The 22,890-nt window shown below is 29.7% G+C and overlaps 1 protein-coding gene across 4 annotated transcripts in view; it reads right to left on the bottom strand.

Annotated features, from left to right (window-relative positions):
- The window catches only part of PolG1 (DNA polymerase gamma, catalytic subunit tam), a 78,337-nt gene extending 56,014 nt beyond the window's left edge, over positions 1–22,323 (bottom strand). For all 4 annotated transcript variants that reach the window (XR_010881547.1, XM_067276455.1, XM_067276456.1 and 1 more), the window contains exons 1-6: positions 21,977–22,323; positions 17,188–17,498; positions 11,620–11,815; positions 8,426–8,560; positions 8,183–8,317; positions 4,697–4,776 (exon numbers count right to left, since the gene is read on the bottom strand). Coding sequence is in view for 3 of the 4 variants with exons in the window: in XM_067276455.1 (XP_067132556.1) it covers positions 4,697–4,776; positions 8,183–8,317; positions 8,426–8,560; positions 11,620–11,815; positions 17,188–17,498; positions 21,977–22,222 (1,103 nt within the window). In the remaining variant the exon portion in view is untranslated. The remainder of the gene's footprint in view (positions 1–4,696; positions 4,777–8,182; positions 8,318–8,425; positions 8,561–11,619; positions 11,816–17,187; positions 17,499–21,976) is intronic.
- Between the last annotated feature and the right edge of the window lie 567 nt (positions 22,324–22,890).

Raw genomic sequence — 22,890 nt, forward strand, 5'->3', positions numbered from 1 at the left:
CTTAAAGACATTTTAAATGTGAAAATATGTAAGTTCATTGGGCTGCGATTGGAAAAAATTGTAGACCTATAAATTCCCACTGTTGCCTGTCCATCCATCTTTTCTTAATCTCAAGATCAGAGTTAGATAGATGAATGTCCAGACCATAGGTGGAAAACATAGGGCCAGGAGGCTCCGATTAACTATATGCAAATTTCCAGTTTGCGCCAGCAGTCATGTTATTTCAATTCAAAAATTTTCCCTTGAAAGATGTTAGATAGATGACTGGCATGACTCTATTGCTAACAGGAAAAGTATGATGTACAAAGGCAAGACACTACTAATTTGAGGTGGAGAGCATATATTTTAAATTAAGTAAATTACAAATATGAATAAAAATTGCAGCCCAGCATTTTGATGATGTCACAATAAAATAACTACTCATATTAGTAATTAAATTATTTTTAGAACATTTTAAATACATATAATTTAAATTTAGATAATAACAACATAAACTTGAACAACACCTTAAATACTCTTTTTAGCAACACTTTAATTTATTTAAACAAACAAAATTGACCTCATTTTCATAGGACTGCATCAGATTTAACAAAAGGATTTGAACTGTAAGTTCTTGTAAGTTCTAATTGACATTCTAACAGAACATTTAATCAAAAACTGACATATGTAGGTGTAATAAATAGATCATTAATGCAAAGAACAGAACATAAATATGACATTAGTAAAAATAAACACACTACAGCACTGTCCCAAGTAGAAAGTGAGCCAGGGTGTAACAAGCTGGAACTAAGCAAAATTGTTACTGTTTGAAAATTTAGATTTAACAACCTAAATTTTCAAACTCATAAACTAAGAACACTAGGAACATATGAAATATTCCTTGCTTCAAGGGCAAGTCAATGTATTAATAACAAGTAAAATGGCAAAAGCCGTATTTGGGACAAGACTATGTCTCGGAGACTAACTACTAAGCAGGATCACTTTGATGCTCAAGGCAGGTCTGTGATGTTTCTCATTCTCCAATCTTCTTTGGTATTGCTGGTTTTGAGTGCAATCTTTCAAACTTCGCTAGCCTTGGCCACAGCCACGAGGTCGTCCACGATCGCATTTAGGTAAAATTAACCTATCCAATTTTGAAATTTTTCTCCATTGTGTGTCATCCCAGGTTGAATTTTGGTCAATGCCTAACAAAAATTTCCCATTTTTGAAAAAATAATCCTGGCTATCGTATCATCCAAAATTTTTTTTATATTTTGTACAAACAATATATATACATTAATAAACATAAAAAGAAAACAAATTATATTTTGAAAGTTAGTTTTAATATAAAATTATAATGACTAGTGCCCATCTACTTTCAAAAACATTCCGATGCTGAAATGAGATATCTCTGGTCAACTGATCAAGGTCAGCATGAGGCGACCAGAGATATGTCGGGAATAACACGAGACAGGTAAATGGTTTTTTCAAAGATTCATTTGTCAAAATTCAATATCTCATTTCGAACTTCCCAATGCATGTGTTTGTCAAAATTCGATTTCACAATGTTTCTATTTCCAATTTCCCAATGAGCAACGCATGTGCAAATCTCTCACTAGTGTCTGTTTGTAGAGACTGTCGCTGTTTTGTATTTTATTTTGATTCAGTTCTCAGTCCCATGTACCTACAAGTCTCCTAGTACCCTAGTACTACTACACTACTACCCTAGTACTAGTTCTCAGTCCCTTAGTACCTACAAGTCTGGTTTTTTTTATGCCCGTATGATTTGGGCACTTAATACTCTGTGCCAAATTGCAACTCCTGACATGTACTCCTTCATACCTCTAAGACGGTTACCCAGCAGGCAGTATGATTTTATAAACAAGACATAGTCTTGTCAATAAAGAAAAAAGAAATGTCATTGAAAGCATGGCAATTGCTGTTAGACAACTCAATATAACAATTGGATGATATATACTATATATCGTAAACATTGAGTAAATCCAGCTTACAACATGATGTCTTAAGCTTGTCTCTTCTTAGCATTTTATTTTATAGTTTTAACCTTCTTTGTTGTAATTTTATTTTATTTTTGTAATTTTACTATAATTTATTTAGATATATTTGTTTATAGATTTTTACAGTACACTCATGTTACCTCTAAAATTTCAGATAAAAAAAAATTTATAATTTTGAAACAAACCTTGTAATTTGTTTTTGAATCAAACCTTGTAAAATTTTCTAAAAATAAGATTATTAATGTATATATTTTGTAATTTTAAATAATTTTTTTTCTAAGACATTCCATATTTCAAATGATTGTAAACTGAAGAGGGCTCAATATAAACCCAAAAACACAAAAGTTCAATATAATAGACTATCACTGGTCTGTTATTTTGAACTTGAGATTGGACTGAAGAAATTGGACCAATTTCTTTGGTCCTATGATGATTCTTTGATTCATGACCAATTTCAGTCTTTCAATAAATTGAATTCATCCATTATATTGAAAAGTCCATTACTACACAGTAGAATCATGTTAGAATGAATCTTGATAACAAACCTGGAGAAAATATCTATAGTTTGCTGATATTTTCTCTGGGTTCAGATTCCAAATAAATGTATTTTTACCTCATTTCAGTGGAACTGTTACGACGAATATAAGAAGATTCTACTATATTTGGTAATATCAACTAGTCAATTACTGTATGTCAATACAGTGGACTAAAGTCAATTATGTAGTGGACAAAATTTCAGCTGTAAAGTATATAAACCAATTTTTATTAAACTTGTAAAAACAATACTCTTATTATTATTCTTATTCTTCAGAAATATTTTTAAGAATTTTTGAAGAAAACAGTTTTTTAGCTGTAGCTATAACTGTTAAACAAAACAATTTCTATTTTAGAAAGAAACAAAACATAACCAAGGTATTTAGTTTTGAAATAAACTAAAAATTTTAAATAAATGTTTTTAAATGCTAGAGGGTTTTTGATTCAATCTGTGTTTTTCACTTTCTATCATATTAGGATAAAGAAGCACAGTTACTCTTTCTTTTACTTGTTCTCCTCCTTTTTATTGGATGTCATGGTTTTTGTTGGCAAAAGTCTGAAAAATAATCCAGTTCAGCCATAAGCTTTCAATTGTGGTTGTATCTTCAGGCTTGCTCTTTTGTGATATTAGGGGCCATTTATTTGTCATCCCTCTTTTTGCTGCAATTTTGTCTTCTGAACTTAATTCCCCAGACAGAGTTACACAGGTAATAGCATTGTTTTGAAATGTGGAAAGCCATCCTTTGCTTTAAAGCTGTCTAGCTGAAGTCATTCTTCAATCTTCATAGCTTTTTCATGTATCAGGGGACCATTTAATGAAATTCCTTCAACATTTGCATTTTTTATCCATTTTAAAAGCTGGCTTTCAACTTCGAAGTGTCACCTGCACCAAACTTGCATACATGAAAAAATTAGTGTATAATTAAAGTGTTTGCAAAGTAGAGTAAAAAAAAGGCTGCTCCTCCTACTTTATTTAATTTAATATTTTACTCAATTATGTAGCCTAAATTGTATAACAGGGATAGTATAAAACTTTACATTTTACTTTTTTGGTGTTCTATCAAAAAGCTTTAGAATTGTTGTATTTAACATGTTAAGTGCCAAGTTAATGAATAGAAACTGTCACCTATGAGTTAATTCATATGTGATAGTTTCTATTAAGACTTCTATTATGAGTAGAAAAGCAATCTAGTTTACAGCATGCTATACTATCATACTTGTAAAATATAAATATAAGTTTTAAATAGTGAGCATTTACTTGAATAATTAAAAATAATTCTAGCCTTACACAATAGAAAAATTAATTTTGAAAAAATAAAAATTAAAAAATTAACACAATAAAATAGACAAAGTATACAAAATCAGGATGGCATCATGAGAGCAGTTTAGTTGTAACAAGTGTAGTAGTTGTAAGTTGATAGTCAACATGTTAAGAAAAGCTTGTAGTTTCTCTTGATTCAGACATTTGGAAAAAATGTCTGAAATTATCTGCTTACTCAGAAATATTTCTTTACCCAACTTTAGCTTGAGATTTTCCATCTTCAATCTGATGAATTATATCTATTTTTATTGTTAAATCTAAGGCTTTTTGTTTTCTTTCATGATCCATGGCCTTACTTCACACAACAAATCCAAGATTTGTCACTCAGAGAAAATGAAACTAAAACAATAGTAGTTGACCAGAAAACAAAACAAAAACTAAATTTAATGTAAAAATCTATGCCAAAAAATGATTAAAAAATGAATTTTATTATTTTATATTATTTTTGCAATTACTTTTTGCAAATAAATTAAATAAAATGACAACTATGACAAAATAAATAAAATGATTACTTTGATAAAATATATAGTGACTATATAGTCTGTCATAACAGAAGATCAGTGATCTGTAGGACCTAAAGAATAGTCTGTAATAGTATGAATTCATTACAGCAAATGAGTTTTCTTATAATTTTCCTATACTTTTGGCCAGATGAACATCAGCTGTCCATAATAACATGAGTCCAATATATTGGGTTTCATAATATCAAGCTCTTACAGTATTACTCGAAAAGCTGTTTTATTTCCAGAGTTAAGCAGCTTTCCAATTATTTGTTGTAATAAATTGTACGAAATATCGTTTATTTTAAGGATAGACAAACTAAATAATATTTTAACAGATTTACCTTGAATAAAATATGGGAAGCAACTTCTGCAAAATTTTATAGGTAGCAAAAACATCGTTTGCACAATATGAAACTAATTCCTGTAGTAAATACACATAAAAATAAATAAAAAAGGGAAAAAAGAAATCTGTGCATATCTAAGAAATTATCACAGTACTTAAATTACTAACTTTTAAAAACTTAATTATAAAACTTAATTCAATCAAATAGTGAAATATTATGTAGTTAATACTATTAACAATTAAAACGTTTTTATAAGTATAATATAAGCACAGATTCAAGGATTTGTTTATGTAATAGAGAAAAAATTTTAATCACTACACACGTTTTTTAAGATTCTAATAATGTATAATTAAAACTTATCTAAATACGTTATAATTTCTTGAGTATTTATTCAACTATTACAATACAGGGTGATAACAAGTCTTTCCCCAGCCAATTATTTCAAAAATTAATTGAACAATCACTCCAGATCTCTTGCTGACGTATACTATGTCATTCATGTGCTAAATTATGATTCAAATTTCTCCTCCTTCTAGCCCTTCCATTATAATTTGTAATTTCAGCCCTTAATAAAAATAGGGCATTTTTGATTACAAAGTTGTATCATACAAAAAATACTTACTATTGCCTTTTAATGCATTCCAAAATATCAAGTGGGATCCTGGAACAGGCTGTTAAATGTGACAGGTAAATTCTTTTCTACACAACACACAACAGGTAGAAGTGCATCACTACACAACCAAATGTAATGGAGTGATAGTAATATTAAACAGCAAAAAATTCATTACAATTGCACGGAATAAACTTTCTTCATTTTTATGTTTAATTTTGTTACTCATTTATATGTAGTTTGTAGAGTAGCCCCTCATTATATTGTGAATTTGAATATAGCATTTGAATCAATAAATTTTAAAGTATCAACTGCCATTGAATTTCTACTTGTAATGAAATATAGTCTTTTATTCCTATCACTGCAGGCAAAACAAGCAATAAAAATCCAAAATCAAAGCTGGAACAGATAACTTGTAAAATCAAAACCAGTTACACTTTTCCACAAATGGATTTAATAAATGAATATACAAACATTTTTGGTTTATTTTAGGGTTTCAAACTACAAAATTCTAAAATTTTCTACAAAAGAGAATTTCAGAATTTTCTAGTTTAAAGTAATGATGAAGAAACACTCTTGTCAATATGAAAGAAGCTGTAGAAATGATGAAGAGAGCCTGCACTGTGTATGAACATTGCAATTCAGATCATGTAACTGAAATGAAATTAGTGCATTTTCATGCATTAATTTCAAATGGAAGGCAAGCAATGAAAGAAAAAGAAAAACAATCAACTTAGATTCCTTTTCTACTCAAAATATTTCAGTTTTTTCACAGAGTATAAATATACTGTAATGTACATGAACACAGTATTTTTTTTGAAAATTACAAGTACTGTAATAAAGTTTTTTCTACACACTACTTTTTTTAAATCTGCTTTCTGTTTCCTTTCAATATCAAGTTATTTATTTATTGTTATTAAGAACCATAGCCTCATTTACAAGTTTCTGTGAATTCAAAACTTAACATCCCTCTTTGAAATGACATTATTGCTGTTTTACAAAGCCAAAAGTGTAACAAAAAGATTTTGTTATTACTGAACAGAAAGTTTTAATTTTTATACAGTAGTTATTGCATTTTGCTTTTAAGAAAATTTTTATTGTTTATAATTTTATAAGTTTTGATATTCTATAATATGTTCAGTGCTTATTTTTTAAATTTTCATTTACTGTATTTACAATTTTTATTGATACTTTCCATAGTAAATACCGGTACATATAATTCTCACTCCTAAACCTTTAAGTTTCCGATAAGATACAAATTCAACTAAATAAATGAATGCTTTCGATTCTCTACTGAGATCTAATTCAGGTTTATAAAGAGGTGCCGACCCTCTGGTCACAATTGTTCTAATTATGGAACATCAAGAATTTGAACATTTTTGAATACAAATTAATTTGAATTATTATGCTAGATTTAATGTATAGACAAAAGACCTCCATATCTGTATATTTATGCATTGGCTCATCCTTATGTGAATAATATGTAATTATTGATGGGGATGTTCTTCATATGCATATTGCCATGCATACGATATCGTGCATATTGCCATGTCATACGATATCGTGTGACTTTGACATTTATACAATTCCCCAACCTGCTTGCTTTATAAATTTCAAGGATTTCCAAGGCCCTGATGTGGTCTGTCTGAAATGATTTTCTTATGAGAGCAATGGTCTTTAAGTCGGCCTGTATATCTGGGTCTGTGGCTTATGTTGACAGGGTGGTGGCGTGCTTTCCTTTGTTGATAGCATATTTGTGTTCCATGATTCTTTTTTGTAAAGACCTTTTGGTCGATCCAATGTAGACTAAGTCTCTCTGGAACCTATGGTCCCTCATTAGGCAGGACACTGTACACCTCTGGTGCCCACGAGTTATCTGGTGTGTCTTTCGCATTTCTTAGTAGCGAGTAAGTTGTTTGCATCCTTGTGTATGTTAATTTGATCCCCTTCTTTTGTGCTACTTCTTTGTGTAAGGAATGCAGGTTTTTGTTGTACTCTATGACCGTGTGTTTTGCATTAGGGTCCTGATCAGGAATCCCGTTGGACCCCCCCTGGTCTGTGGTAATGCAACACCCCGTGTGTGGCCTATAGAGGTGACAAGCTAAACTAGAGACCTAATTCATAGTTTAGCTCATGACTTCTATAGGCCACACATGGGGCTTTGCATCACCACAGACCAGGTGGGTCCAACGGAATTCCTGATCGAGACCCTAATGCAAAACACACTGTCATAGAGTACAACAAAAATCTGCATTCCTTATACAAAATAGCACAAAAGAAGGGACAATAAACACAATATCATATGCATGGCAATATGCATATGAAGAACATCCCCATCAATAATTACATATTATTCACATAAGGATGAGCCAATGCATAAATATACAGATATGGAGGTCTTTTGTCTATACATTAAATCTAGCATAATAATTCAAATTAATTTGTATTCAAAAATGTTCAAATTCTTGATGTTCCATAATAAGAACAATTGTGACCAGAGGGTCAGCACCTCTTTATGAACCTGAAATATATCTTGGTAGAGAATCGAAAACATTCGTTTATTTAGTTAAATTTGTATCTTACTGGAAACTTAAAGGTTTAGGAGTGAGAATTATATGTACTGGTATTAACTATAAAAAGTATCAATAAAAATTGTAAATACAGTAAATGAAAATTTAAAAAATAAGAATAAACTCTTTACCATGTTTTGCCAAAGCCATTAAAAAAAACCAATGAATTGTTATTCTTATTAACACATTAGACAATGTTCTAGAAACAGTTAAATTTTTATAATTCTTCCTGAAAACATCTGAATTGTAATTCACAGACTTTTTAAATATAAATTATAATTCATATTAAATTTAGAAAAATACCTGAAAATTTTCTCTGATATCATTCAAAGTGCCAGTAATGAAAATATTTTTAGGATCTTTATTAATTTGCTCTCCTTCATTATATAAAGAATAGACATCAGCCAAATTATTTAATGAACTGATATCTAACCACATCTGTATGGGATTACACATATATAAAATTAAGAAAATAAAATTTTAATAATAATACTTTATTGTTAAAATAACATGTACAGTACCTTGTATTTCAGTAATTTTACTTACCAAAGGAGATAAATCGTTTTCTGAATTATCTTTTTTCTTAGATTTGTAAGCCACTGACATAGCTCTCTGAGTAGATGTTAATCCAGAAACACACATATGCAGTGATAATGTATCTAAAAATCTTAATTTTGTACCCTAAAAAATAATTTTAATTTTATTAAAACTAGATAATCATTTGTTACTTTATAATACAGTAGACCCCCCTATAACACGGTAGATACGTTCCGTATTATATGAATCCGTGTTGTATGAGTCACTTAAATACATGAGCCAATCACAGCCCGGCACGTGTGCAGTTTAGGGGCTATGGCTGTTTGAAAGGTTTTCTTCCATAAAATTAATTGATTCTAGACTAATTTGACTCAACATTTCCAAATCACGTATAATTTTTTTGGGAATAATCCATATAAACTATGCTATAAACAAAAAATTATAGGATTACTTACAGAGTGTGCACTGTTTGACAATGGCATTGCTTCAGCTTGTTTTCATCGTGGAGCGACTCATCGAACAGCGGATGCATGTTTCCTGATCAGTGAATTTTTCGCAGAAAAATAACTTAACTTTGGAGACATCATTAATAAAAATATAATTTTTATGGCCATTGAATAATAAATGTTTTTAGTAGGTCCAGTGCTCGTTTAAACTCAATGGTTTGTACAATATCCACTAATGGTCCAGATTCGACCAATCCTGTTGCAACACGAGTCAGCGATGACATTTTACCATGTTATACGAGTCTCTTTTAGCATGTTATACAAATACAATTGCAATTTTTTCGCCATGTTATACGAATCTATGTTATATGAACCCATGTTATAGGGGGGTCTACTGTATTGTAAAAAGTATTTATAAATTTTCAAAAACATTACTGTTATGCTTTTTTCAAAAAAAGGTTTATTTTATTACAACAATAATTCATATTTATTGTATCTGAATGAATTCAAGTCAAACAATCCATCTTCACAGACTCTTTATACAGTATAAAACCAAATATATTAAACTGCTGAAATAAACTAAACAGACAAAAGACAATTAAAATTAATTTTTGCAAATGATTCTGCTGTTATCAAAACTAAAACTGATAAAATGCATCACTTGACAGCTCAAAATTATTGTTTGTTGACAGAAAATAAATAAAAGTCAAAATTTGGTACATTAAAATTTATCTGAAAATCAAGACCTGCCTGCAACTTTTTAAATATCAATTTAAACTCTCTTAAACTTTGACTTTATATAAAATTTTAATAGTAATAACTTAATAACCAATCAAAATGTGAAAGAAAATAGCAAAAGAAAGGAATTTTAGCCATATGTTCAAATGTAACCCAATCCTATATAGATTACTAAGAAATGATAAAAATGATGCTTATGCTAAACAAGCATTGCAGCTTTAGTACATTCTGTTGAAAGATGGAAGTTTCAAAAAAATAGTGTTTGTATAAACTACACTTCTCAACCTCTAAATATCAGTATCAAAGAGCATCAACATCACTCCAGAAAAGATCACCATTCCATTTCCCTTTCAGCATTCACTGCCAAGTAACGATCCACCTTTGTAATAATGTCACCCCAATTAAGCAGATTAGAGGTCTAACATTATTTAAGTAGGGTGAAATACCGAAGATTTATAAATGCAGTGTAAAAGGAAGATGCATAAATCATGGAGATATTGAGGCTCTATCCAACGCATGAAGGCTGCTCTATCACCAGATTGTTTTTTTTAACAACTTAAGACTTACTTTTTATATCTACTTTTATGAAATTTTTAAGTTTTTAAAATTTCAAATAATAATGTGTATTAATTTTTAAATATACTGATATAAAATATGTGTGTTCATACATTCAAATAATTTTTTGAATAAATGTTCCAGAATTTAATAGTTCAAATACTTGAACTTGATAATTGCTAATTAAAGATCAGTTTCTCAAGTTAATTTCATATAGTTGTTTACATTAATTCTAAATTCTTAAATTGAAAAAGCTTCAAATAATAAACAAGAAATACTACCATTTTATTTTTTAGACAATTATATATTTTTAAATAATTCTAAAATTAAAATAAACTTTAAAATAAAACATTACACATTACTTTAGCTTTTGATATCCTAAGGCAGCATTTCTCAACCTTTTTATGCCTAAAGACCAGTAAAATGTCTGAAAAATTCTATGCACCACTAAGTTTTGTACACTTAATTTTTTTTCAAAAATCTATGTGGGTATTACCAACATTTGGGACATACTGTACCATTTATAACATAATAAATTCAAAAACAGGTTTGAACACATATGGAAACATAATTAATTAAATCGGAAGTAAACTATTAAAAGTGAATCATTGAACAAAGCTTTAATTTAAGTTTGCTTGCTGTCCACCTGCCCTATCATTGCAAAGCACAGGTTAAGAAATGCTGCTCTAAGATATTTCACAATATAAGCAATCTGTCTTATTTAAGAATTAACTCCAAAGCTGATTATACTGTACATACATTTATTCAATATTTAGAAATAACATAAAATTACGGAATTTTGCTAAATTAAGATGTTTTCTAAATTGAAATCTTTTCAATATTTTCAGAATTCTATTTATCTTTTTTTCTATAATCAAGTACAACTATTCAGATTTTATATAATCTTAAACACAACTTTTCTGACTTCAAGAATATTTTTTTATATCTAAATAATATGAGTGATCAAATGAGAACAGAATTTGTGAGAAGTAGAATGAAAAGTTAGATAACTCCATAAATTGACAGCATCCTTCTTTCCCATATCACTGATGAATGCATCATTATCTTGTTATTTAAATTAAGTACTGAGTATTAAGTATAAATATTTTTAATTAATTTATTTATTTAGAGTTTTAAAAGTTATCATCAAGTCTATAGTAAGTAAATGCTCAATATTTCATTACTTCTTGCAACACAGAGCAAGGGAGTAACAAGCATGGCCATCTCACAATGTCATGAAATCTCATTCATGGTATTGCCAAATGTACCCAATATTATCATAATACTTCTTGTAATTTACATTTTCACTTTATCATTTGATAATCTTATTCTGCTAATTAGAAGAGACTGTTATAATGTAAAAAAATTTCTATTGTTTATAAGACAATTATTTTATGTACTACTATAAATGTTTTCTAAAATTATTTTAATTAATTTATTTTTAAATTAAATTTTTACACAAACCTGAATAAAATATTGCTCTTTTACAAAAGCTCGATCAAACATTACATTATGACCAATTACTATTTTTTCTGACCAATCTTTTTTTCCTGATGCTTTAACATTTTCTTGTATTTCTAATGGTATGAGATCAGCCACAGTAATGCCTTTTGACCAAGAAAACTGCTCATTAACAAGTCTTTCACTACACCAACAATACCTAAATAAAATAGTAATTAATACTTAAATTGATATTCAATAACTATTTTATATTTAATCAACACAAAATTATAATTTCAGTTATTATAAATATCTACAGTTAATATTGTTAACTCTCTGAATAACTCAAAAACACCAAGAAATCAGTAATAAAAAACAAAAATATTTTATGCTATGAACATTTTCTTTCATCCATGATGAACATTGTCAGGGTTTCTCAAATATAAATTGACAGAACATGTTTTTTAAATTGAATCAAACAGACCCAAAATTCAAAAAAATTTAAAAATAGATGTGTGAAACCAAGAAAGTTCTACATCAGTTCAACCAATACACACCCACCTATAGAGATTTGATCATGATGATAAATGATTTTTATCATTTCTAGTTTTTAAACATTTTATTTCATGTAATCCAGAATTAATTAATCTATCTTCGTGCACTTCAAAACATTCTTAATTTCATATTGTTTTTGAATTTCATCCAGCATGTTAACAAGGATCTGACTGCCAAGTTCACAAGCTAACACTTTATGTCTAGCAAAACTTGTAAGAGTATCTTTTAAAAAGCATGCAACAGAAGCACAGCACTCTCTTCAACAGCCTCACTTTCCTATGGTAAATTAATTTTAGAAAGAATCTGTTCCAGTTCTTTGTTTCATTATAACATTTCACAACATTGACAGATGACAAGTCATGATTGAATGATAGAAATGCTGAGTCACTCAAAATAGACTCTGAATTTGTAGCATTATTGGAATCTATAGTTGTGTTCAATTAATCCATTGGAGTGAAACTGCTGTTGATAAAGCACTTTGTTATTGTTTCTGAAGTAATGTCTGTACAGGCAGTTTTGATCCAACTTACAGCATCACTGATGGTAGTAGCTTTTGCTGGCTCATGCATAGATGTCAGTCATTCAACTCAACAATAATTGGCCACAACATTATCTTTTGGTAATAGATATTAAATGTTTGTATAACTTTTTGGTCTAGCAGCTGTAAACACAATGTTCCATTTAAAGGGGAAAAATTTCAAGTGCATGCGCAATAGTTTCTCATAAGCAATGACATGAAGAATTATTGACACATTGCAGTTTTTCTCTTTTGATACATTTTGTCAGTCAACTTGTCAAGCCATGATAAAAAAAAATCTGACATGTCATTCATTTTTGTTTGCAAGCCAATGAACAGCAAGTTACAAAACATTAACATTAGTAGGATGGAGAGTTCACTGAGTTTGGCGTTATATGACGATGACAATTATAAATTCATTGAAAGTACTTGTGATAAAAAGCACTTATAATGCCAATCTCAGTGAACTCTCCATCCTACTATACAATATTTGGCATATCAATCCATAGTATAACATTAACATTTTTGAATCATCTTGTTACAAGGGATCAAAAGTTCCTTATCTCTTTTCTGCAGTGGTTAATAGACAAGGCAACAGTTAGTCTGCTTTGCTAGTTTACTGCTTTTGCCCTTTCACATTTAACATTTTCCTGAAACTGTTTATAAAACAATTCCATTTCATTCATGTTACAGAATTTGTGATCAGATAGCCATCAGAAAAGATCAGAATTCTTGATTTCAACTCATTGACAGCATCTTCATTTACTTCTTCAATTCTGTCACAAACTGCTCAAAACACAATGGCACAGACAAAACTTATCAAGCCATCTACTGCTGGCACAAAAGGACAAAACAAAAAGTTCCAGGAAAAACTTTAAAAGTTATTTCTTACAGCATTGATTCTGAGACAAGCAGGCCTTTAGTCTGATTATAACTGAACCATAACAAAATTTTCAAGTTGTTAAACATGTCCTTCTTTTGGTGTTCTCATTTGTGTCTGTCTCCATTCACTGAGATAAAGTTCCTTATTGGCAAGAATTTCTTGGATTTTGGTCTTTCTGCAGTTAAATTTCTTTGCTAATTAAAGACTTGAATAGAAGGTGTTATGTTACAAAATCAAACTTTTGAGTAAATTGATGTTTAAGTTTCTATTGTATGATTATTTTGGTGTGAATATATCCATGAAATAGTGTATCACAATGTATTACAGTGTTTTTTATTTTCTGAGATCTTTCATGATGTGTGAGAAATAAATAAAGTTGAAACTTTCATTCTTGAAAGACAATCAGGTTTTAAATGATTGTAACAACACCTTCATCACTCATGTCTTCAATTGTCATTACAATTTTCCAGTTTCAATTGGCTTAATTATAGAAATCCAGCTTCCTTTTGTTGCTTACATCTGACACTTTGCTTCACCGCAGCTGACTTGAAAATGAAGTTATAAATCCTAAATTTTGTGATAATTCTCAGAAAAATATTACTGTAAAGAGTATTTAATCAAGAGAGGAACAAAGACAACTAGCTAAAAATTAATATACAGTCAAACCTGTTTTTATGCGCTCCTTTTATGTGCGATTTTTATTTGTGCGATTTTTTTAATGCGAATTTTTAATTTGTGCGGTATAGTTGGCGACTAGTCTCGTGCGATTCGTCATGTCTTACGTTGACTTATTATAGCTAAATAAACTTATTATAGCATAAATGCACTTATTATAGTAATATTATTGCATGAATATGCGAAAAATGAAATAATTTACTTTTTAAGTCAACAAAACACCACCTGGACAAAAATATGTAAAACAGACGATAGACCAGACGATGCAGTCAAGTGCTGACATCTGTTGTCAATAAATTTTATTTCGTACGATTTTGAGTTATTTTCTATGTGAGACTTTTTTTATGCGGTTCCTGTTGACCGCATAAAAAAATTATTTTTTTAATTGTGTCGCGAAAACTATTATTTACAGCCATTCGTGAAGTTTCGTAAGATTTTTTTTAATGCGTTTTTTTTAATGCGGTCCCTATCCCCCGCATAAAAACAGGTTTGACTGTATATTGTATTGCTTCCAAACATATGGACACACAACTTAGAAAATCAAAATTAAATACAATGTGTACTATAAATAAATTACAGTAATTAAGAAATTCCCTTAAATTCCTTAAAACTAAGTTATAACCTAAGTTTTAAAAGACAGTTTTGCATTCATATATCTGTATGCTTCCAAAAATATATGCACACACAAATTAGAAAATCAAAATTAAATACACGGTGTACAATTTCATTTATCCGAAAGACTGCTGGCCCCATCAAGTTCAAATAATTGTATTTATACTGTATATATAATATACACTAGCTTGTTACACCCAGTATTGCCTAGGGGCAATAAAAATTTAAAGCATATGAAATTTTTAATTTCACAAAAATACTGTTCTAAAAAAAATATCCAAGTGCTTAGATGTAACAATTTGACTTTAATACCAAAAAAAGAAAAAGAAGATACTTTTCACAGTATAACTTGGAAAGGTAAAGACATTTTTCAGAAGTCTTTGGAATACATTAATATTTGAAAAGTAATTCATGTTGGATAGGTTGTGATAGCCCTGGACATGACTGAAAGAGCTAACCTTAACATAAAAGACTTCATATAAGACTTGTTTAAATAAAGTATATCTCATAAGAATGCACGAATAAATGCCTTTAAATGATAATAAAGTATTAAATGTGTGTGATAATCCCCATTTTAGGAACATTACCAGAATGCTTATAAACTACTTGAGAAATATGTTCTCATAAATTGTGAGTTTTATGAAAAAATTATTAGCATTAAGTACTATTCAGAAATGAAAAGACCCGAAAAACCAAATACTTATATAGTTCGACACAGTGTAATACTTTGGACTCAACATATGTGAACACTACATGCTACATGTTGCAGTATGATATAGTGTGTCTATTTTGTGCTATATCATTGTCACAGTAATTAAGTGAATGTAATATTTGTTTTTTTTAATTATATCTTTTTTTTATGAATTATATTTAGTTTATTATTTTTAAAATTATTACTATTATGCCAGAAATGCCTAAAGGTGGCACTACATCTGAAAACAGGGAGTCAGATGTAGGCAGAAATTAATTGATATATAAAAATTAAATAAATAGTTTGGGGTGGTATGTATGATATTATCTAAGTTTGAAGTATGTTAACATAACTGCAGAGTTTCAGAGCAATTGGTCAAATGACCTAAGAGTGCATAGCGAACAAACAAACATCCTCATTTATATACATAAATGAATTATTTTAATTTTAAACCACATTTCAGCACATGTGGTCATTTAGAAGAGTGTATTTTGTGCTGTAAGAGGGTGATAAAGATTTCCTTTTCAAAGGGAATCAAATTGATCATAGGGCCAAAAAATTTACTTAGAGAAAACTGATCATATTAGATAGGTTTTTGATAGGGGATGTTATCTTTAGAAATTTTGCTATATTAAGGTTAAATTAAAATTAAAGTTGCTGCTTATTGTTAACTTCTCAAAAACAAAATAAAGTTAGAACTTTATAGCTTTCATTTTTCTTTTAATAAAATAAGTTTATTGCATTTATATCAATATTAACTTAGCTTTTACCACCAGCAAATTCAAATATTCCACATTATTAAAACTCTATCATTAAAAAATTTCATGTCAAAAAATTAATAATAAAAATTATTATATATATATAATGACTAATTTATTATAAATAAAATATAATTTAACTAAATTTCTAATTACTAAATTTATAAGGCTGATAATTTAATTAATTAAATATATTATATAATTTGTCTAAAGGTATGACTTTATTTACTGTAGGGCTGGAAACAAAGATCATACAAAGAGGTTGTGGTAACATAACAGAAAACACATCTTTTGATGTTTTCATTTGTGTTTGAGCTTGAACCCACATCTTCTGCATACCATTCTGAGTTGATTTTTCCTTTCAGATTATTGTAAATTATTTAATTTATTTAAATTTAATTTTTAATTATTAATATTGATACAAGTTGATAATCTAACTGCCTATCTTTAGGCAAGTTATACAGTTAATTAATTAAATTAGAAGCTCAAATGTAATCATAAATCTGGCAATTAGATATCTGGTTTAATTTTAATAAATTGTACTAGGTCAATGGTTCTCAAACTTTTTAAAAGTGATGCCCACTTTTTTGGTAAAAAACCTTTGTGTCCTACACATTTTGTAAAAACATACTGACCCATAATTTTCTTAGGATGTATTTTATTCTAGATATTCTTAAAAGATTTTTACACAATTATATTTTGAACAAAACAAAATTAAAATAACACACAGAGATAGATCTAACAAAAATCAAATTTTGATGATGAAATTATCATGTTGTAGTCATATTCATAATGGTAACTTTTTCAAACTTCTATAAAAAGTCTCCTGCACCCAGATAGAGAACAATTGAACTAAATGATATATTTCATTATACTGAATATTAAAAATAAAATTTTTTACCAAGCTTTATTTGAAACTGCAGTTGCTAATGTTGGATATGGTGCATCTTTCAAACAAATTTCAACATCAAATACAAGAGCTGATTCCAGGGGATAATCAACAGATTCTACTTTGCCATTTGAATATCTAACCCATCCTTTTATAAATTCCCATTTTTGGGGTTTTTCTGGAAGCTCAGTATGTATTAGAATTTCTAGAAGTTTCCTATATTCAGATGAAAATCTATTCCCAAGATATTGAAAATGTTCATCAATATTGTTTCCAAATAATTTAGGCAGTTTCAATTCTATATCTGGAAGAACAGATGTTTCCTGAAAAATAAAAATAATGAAAAACTTGAACATGAAATAATAATTTAAAAGAAATAATTATATAACTATTTGTATTTTTATTAAGTAAACAAAATAATAATAAAAATAAATAATAACTGATGATCATTCACTACTCATTACACCCATAAATTGATATTGACAGACTATACCTGCCCAGGAAAACTGAGGGCAGAGGTCTGCTGCAAATGAAACAATCTGTGAAAGAAGAAAATGCGCATTGACTGTAAAAGTCACCATTTATGAAAACCTCAAAATTAAAGTCCAGTGACTCTGGGATAAACTTGCAACTGTGTTTCCAGTGATAATAACAAATTAGATGCCATCCTAAAAAGCCTTGAGAGGCACTTATAACAGATAAACATTGATAAAAATTCCAACTGTCAATTACAAAAACCACATTGCTTATGCACATACTCCACAATAACACTACACAAACCACATTGCTTATGCACTTATGCACATACATAATGTCATCCTAGGTTCTTGGGAAAAACTCAAAATGTCATGAAGACCAACTCCAACCAGTGATCTGATGGTCATGATATGCTATTGTTTTGTTGTGTATCATAATAGCAATAATAATAATAATAATAAACCTCTTTCTTTACTTCATAACTGGGTGCATAGACAGACACTGGGCATCTTTAACATCACTTTTTATTCAGGAATATCTTACACACCGATATGTGTTTCAGGCATATGCCCCTCTTCAGTCAGCTTTTTCTTTAAGACATTTGGTAAAGAGGTGCTAATTAATACACATCCTTTTTAAAAATACCGTATTTTACAGACAATAAGACACACTTTTTTCTTCGAAAAATTGCCTCCAAAATTCAGGTGCGTCTTATAGTCCGTAGCGTCTTATAGGTATTTTTTTTTAAAAACTGCTTAAAAATTAAGGTGTGTCTTATAGTCCGTAAAATACGGTACATATATTTACAGTTAAAATTTCATGACAATATACTGAAGTGTTCTTCAGTATATTGTCAGGAAATTTTAACTGTAAATATATGTATTTTTAACCTACTCCCTGGTATTCCTGACATACTTTGACCTATGGATCCAAGATATCTGGTTTCAGCATAGGAAATGTTTTTGAAACTAGATGTCGCTAGTTGTTATAATTTTTATATTAAAACTAACTTCTGAAATATAATTTTTTTTTGTTTTTACATTTATTAATATATCTATTTTGTTTGTGCAAAATAAAAAAATTAATTTTGGACAATATGATTATTTTTTTCAAAAACATGTAATTTTCGTTAGGCTTAACATTGACAAAAATTCAACATGGCACAACACACAACAGAGAAAAATTTCAACATGGGATAGGTTAAAAAGGATGTGTATTAACTAGTACCTCTTTACCAAATGTCTTAAAGAAAAAACTGACAGAAGAGGAACATATGCCTGAAACACATATTGGTGTGTAAGATATTCCTGAATAAAGAGTGATGTTAAAGATGCCCAGTGTCTACATATGTACCCAGTTGTGAAGTAAAAAAAGAATTAAAAGAAGACACGGTTTCAGAATAAGTCAATAATAAACCTCTCACTTGTCAAGGTGAAAGTGTTTAGTAGTTTGAACAAACTATAGAGTAATGCTGGAAGGAGCATACATTTCCAATAGGGCCACCCAGGCCAGTAAGGTCTATCTGTGGACAGAAATAAAGCAAAGAGTGACCCACAAACAACATCTGACCATAGTAGGTGGCTTGTTAATAGCATCTGTTCTCCATGTCAGGAACTGCCAGGCTTTAAGTATACAAGCTCCCTACTTCTGTGGAGATAATAAATAAATGGTTGTTACATGTTCACAGCAAGATACACTTGTGCAAACACACTTTAAAAAAAAAACCTTTAAAATTTAGTATTCAAATTTTAATATAAAAAATTTTTGACAAACATTTTCAACCTTTCTCAAGGTCTGCCTTAGATCTTTAAATTAATGATATTCCAAATTAAAATGTTCAGAATAACTTTTCAAAATATTATTTTTTTAAAAATTGGAACACAAACATAATAATATATAACAACAAAAATTAATTAGCAGTAAATATAAATTTAACACCTATATAAAAGTTAGGGATCCAGGCTGTTTTTTAACCCGAGAAATTCTTCTCATCCCAGGAAATCCTGCAAATTTTTTAAAAGTTCATTTTTTTCTTATCTTGTGTTAAGGTTGAGGAAGTTTTGCAAATAGAAAGTATAATTAACTCACTGTCAGAATACATTTGTATTTATTAATTTTAAGCCTGTTTAATTTTTAAAATTTTTGCTTGCATGTCACAGATTGTTAAAAATCAGTATGTAGCCTATTTGTGGCAGGACTGAAAATTTTTTACTTGTCAAAACCTGTAATATCTAGAATAATTCCACTAATGCTGTCATAATTTTTAACCAAGCCCATTAGCTTTAATAACTGCATTATGCCAAATTGTGCAAATTGGGAAAGGATACAAACAAGTACAAAGTATACTTCATAAACCTGATTATTAAAGCCAAACAAACTGCCAAATTATCAGACAATAAGATTGACGTCGCTATTAAAGCAGCCGAGGTAGACAAATCAAGGATACTAGACGACAAAAGAAGTACTGCAATGCATCTTGAAAACAAACTGGAAATCTTTGCAGCTACAGGTAAAAAAACACATAGCATCTATCTTCTCTTAAATGCATTAAAGATGATTCCACCCACATCAATTGAATCAGAAAGGGTATTCTTGCTAGTAGGACTTTTCATTACTAACATAAGAACTAGATTAAGTGATCAGATTATCAACCATCTTTGCTTTATAAAATCTTACTATGAAAATTTACAATAATATTTTGTATTATGTTTTATTTAAAAAATGAAAATTACCTTCTAAGTTTGAAGTTTGATATAAGTTCAGTTTTTTCTTTAAATTTTCAATTCAATTCAAAGGCATTTTTTTGTTGTAAGCAGTTTCTAACAAACTTTAATAAATTTTTTCTATTTGTGAAAATTTCTATGTAATTCATAAGTAATTTATAAGTAATTTTTAATATGTATTTTACACAGCATTATTATTATTATTATTTTAGAGATTACACAATGTATTAAATTACTTAAAAAATGAAAATAATTATATCATTCGATTTTGAGATTTATTTTATATCTTAAAAATAATTAATTATATCCCAGGACTTCCCAGAATCCCGGGAAACAGATCACTTTTTTCTCAAAATTCCAGGACAAGCAAAAAACCAGGAAACAAGAAACCCTACACTCAAAGATTACTAGCCTGTGAGATATGGATTTACTGTCAAATTTTAAAGATCTCCTGGAAAGAGAGAAAAACAAATGGATGAGTCTTGGAAATACTAGGACAGGATAGAGAATTAATAACCATCATAAAGTAAACAAAGGTGGTTTTTTTTTTTTTTTGTATCACCTATTATGTGACAAAAGCCTCCAGAAAGAAGTTCTGGAAGGAAGAATAGAAGAAAGACAATGGAAAGGAAGACCAAGAATAACCTGGTTTGACATCAGCAAATGAACTTTACTAGACTTTGAGGATTGTGCCAGAGAAGCACAACATAGGAAATGGTAGCATGTAATTGCAGTCAACCTCCAGAGAGGAGATGACACACAGGATGGATGGATGTTTATCAAGAGTATTCCTCGGTCATTATCCAGGCTGAAAAATATCTCTTATATATATATATCTAAGGGTGTACTATAGATTGCACCCCATGTTATTTCGGGACTTTCAGTATATATTTGAACTCGGGACCGAGACGAGTTCAATGGTACCCTACTTTTGGACTGGAGACAAAAAATAAGAAAGTCATACTTTTTAAGTTATCATACTTTTTTAATGCTATCATGCAGATGACACCATAGTTGCTAATACCGCCATCTTGCAGTAAAGTCTGCAAACCATGATGTCAGACTACGGTCATCTCCGGAGGGATAGGTTAGGTTTGTTGGACTAGCCGCAATAGCAGCGTGTAGTACTAGCCAACCGCAAGCGATAGCAAGCGTGTTGGCGACTGAGGGGCCATAGGCCCCAAGGTTGAGGAGTGCGAGGGTGTGCAAAAAGGACTTAACTCCAACTGCAGACAATCAGTGTGCTCGTGGATCAACATCTGCCTCTGTTGAAGGTATATATGGCCAACTTGCCAGACTGCCTGTTAAACACACAATAGGCTTAGTGGAGAGAGCAACACAACTCCCGATCACTGCGCGATCGCCGGAAAAAAGTATGATAACTTTCTTATTTTTCACCTCCAGTTCAAAAGTAGGGTATCATTGAACTCATCTCAGTCCCAAGTTCAAATATATACTCAAAGTCCCGAAAGTCCATAGGGTGCAATCTATAGTATCCTCATATCTAAAAATCGACACCATGAATAGATTCGTACATTATGCAGTGCGATCCTAAAACAGCAATGACTTCAATAAAGAACATTACACAACTTTTATCTTACTTTTCCCCATAGGTGATGGTGTTTCAGATGATCGATGCTCTTTTTAATACTTTCTTGTTTGATTTGTGATGAATTTTTGAATATTTGCGAATGGAGAGAAGGAGATAGCATTTGAATATTCAATGGATTAAATCGAGGATTCTTTTTATCTTCACTGTTATCAACTTTACAATAAAAACGTTCATATCGAAAATATATTTTTCTCAGCTTCCTGTACGTTCTATTTCCAACTTTAATTCTAAACATTGAATTAATCCTGTTTTAAATAAAAAGCAATTTATTTCAATAAATTAATAACTTTCCTACTGACGTCGTAAATATATTTGTTATATTTCTTAATTTTCAATATGGCGCCAATCGCTACGCCCTCTTCGGCGAGAAAACAAAGCAAATTCAAATTTAAGAAAATTGCATTATTAAAATTTTTCTTATTTAATTTTTGTCTTAATTCCGATTTTCCCTTCAAAATTTACATTTTATATCTTTAATTTTTAATCGAAATATGACTGTTGTAGGCCTGCAGGAAATGTCTTTATAATTTTTTTGTTTTTTGAACAGTTAATTTATAAAACAAATTACATGCTTTGCATTTATAATTGTTATTTGATTGTGGGGTGTCACCTAACATTGAAATCTGAAAAGCCCATCGTGGTTTTCTTTTTAACTCTTTCCGCCCTGTGAGCACCAAGAAATCTCTTTTAGCAAACCCATTACGGGTTCGGCCAGGCCCACAATGGGACGACCGGGTGTTGAGGGACGGGGCCCGACGTATCGGGACGGACGTATTTATATCATCAAATTGATAATTATTGAAAATATAATTGTGCCAATATCTGTTGCCTCTGCAGAATGATCATTTCAAACTAAAAATTGATCAATAACAATCTCCAAACAACAATATGTTGCGAGAAACT

The sequence above is a fragment of the Centruroides vittatus genome, unplaced genomic scaffold (genome assembly GCF_030686945.1).
Source record: "Centruroides vittatus isolate TY-2023 unplaced genomic scaffold, ASM3068694v2 contig_694, whole genome shotgun sequence".
Taxonomy (NCBI): Eukaryota; Metazoa; Arthropoda; class Arachnida; order Scorpiones; family Buthidae; genus Centruroides; species Centruroides vittatus.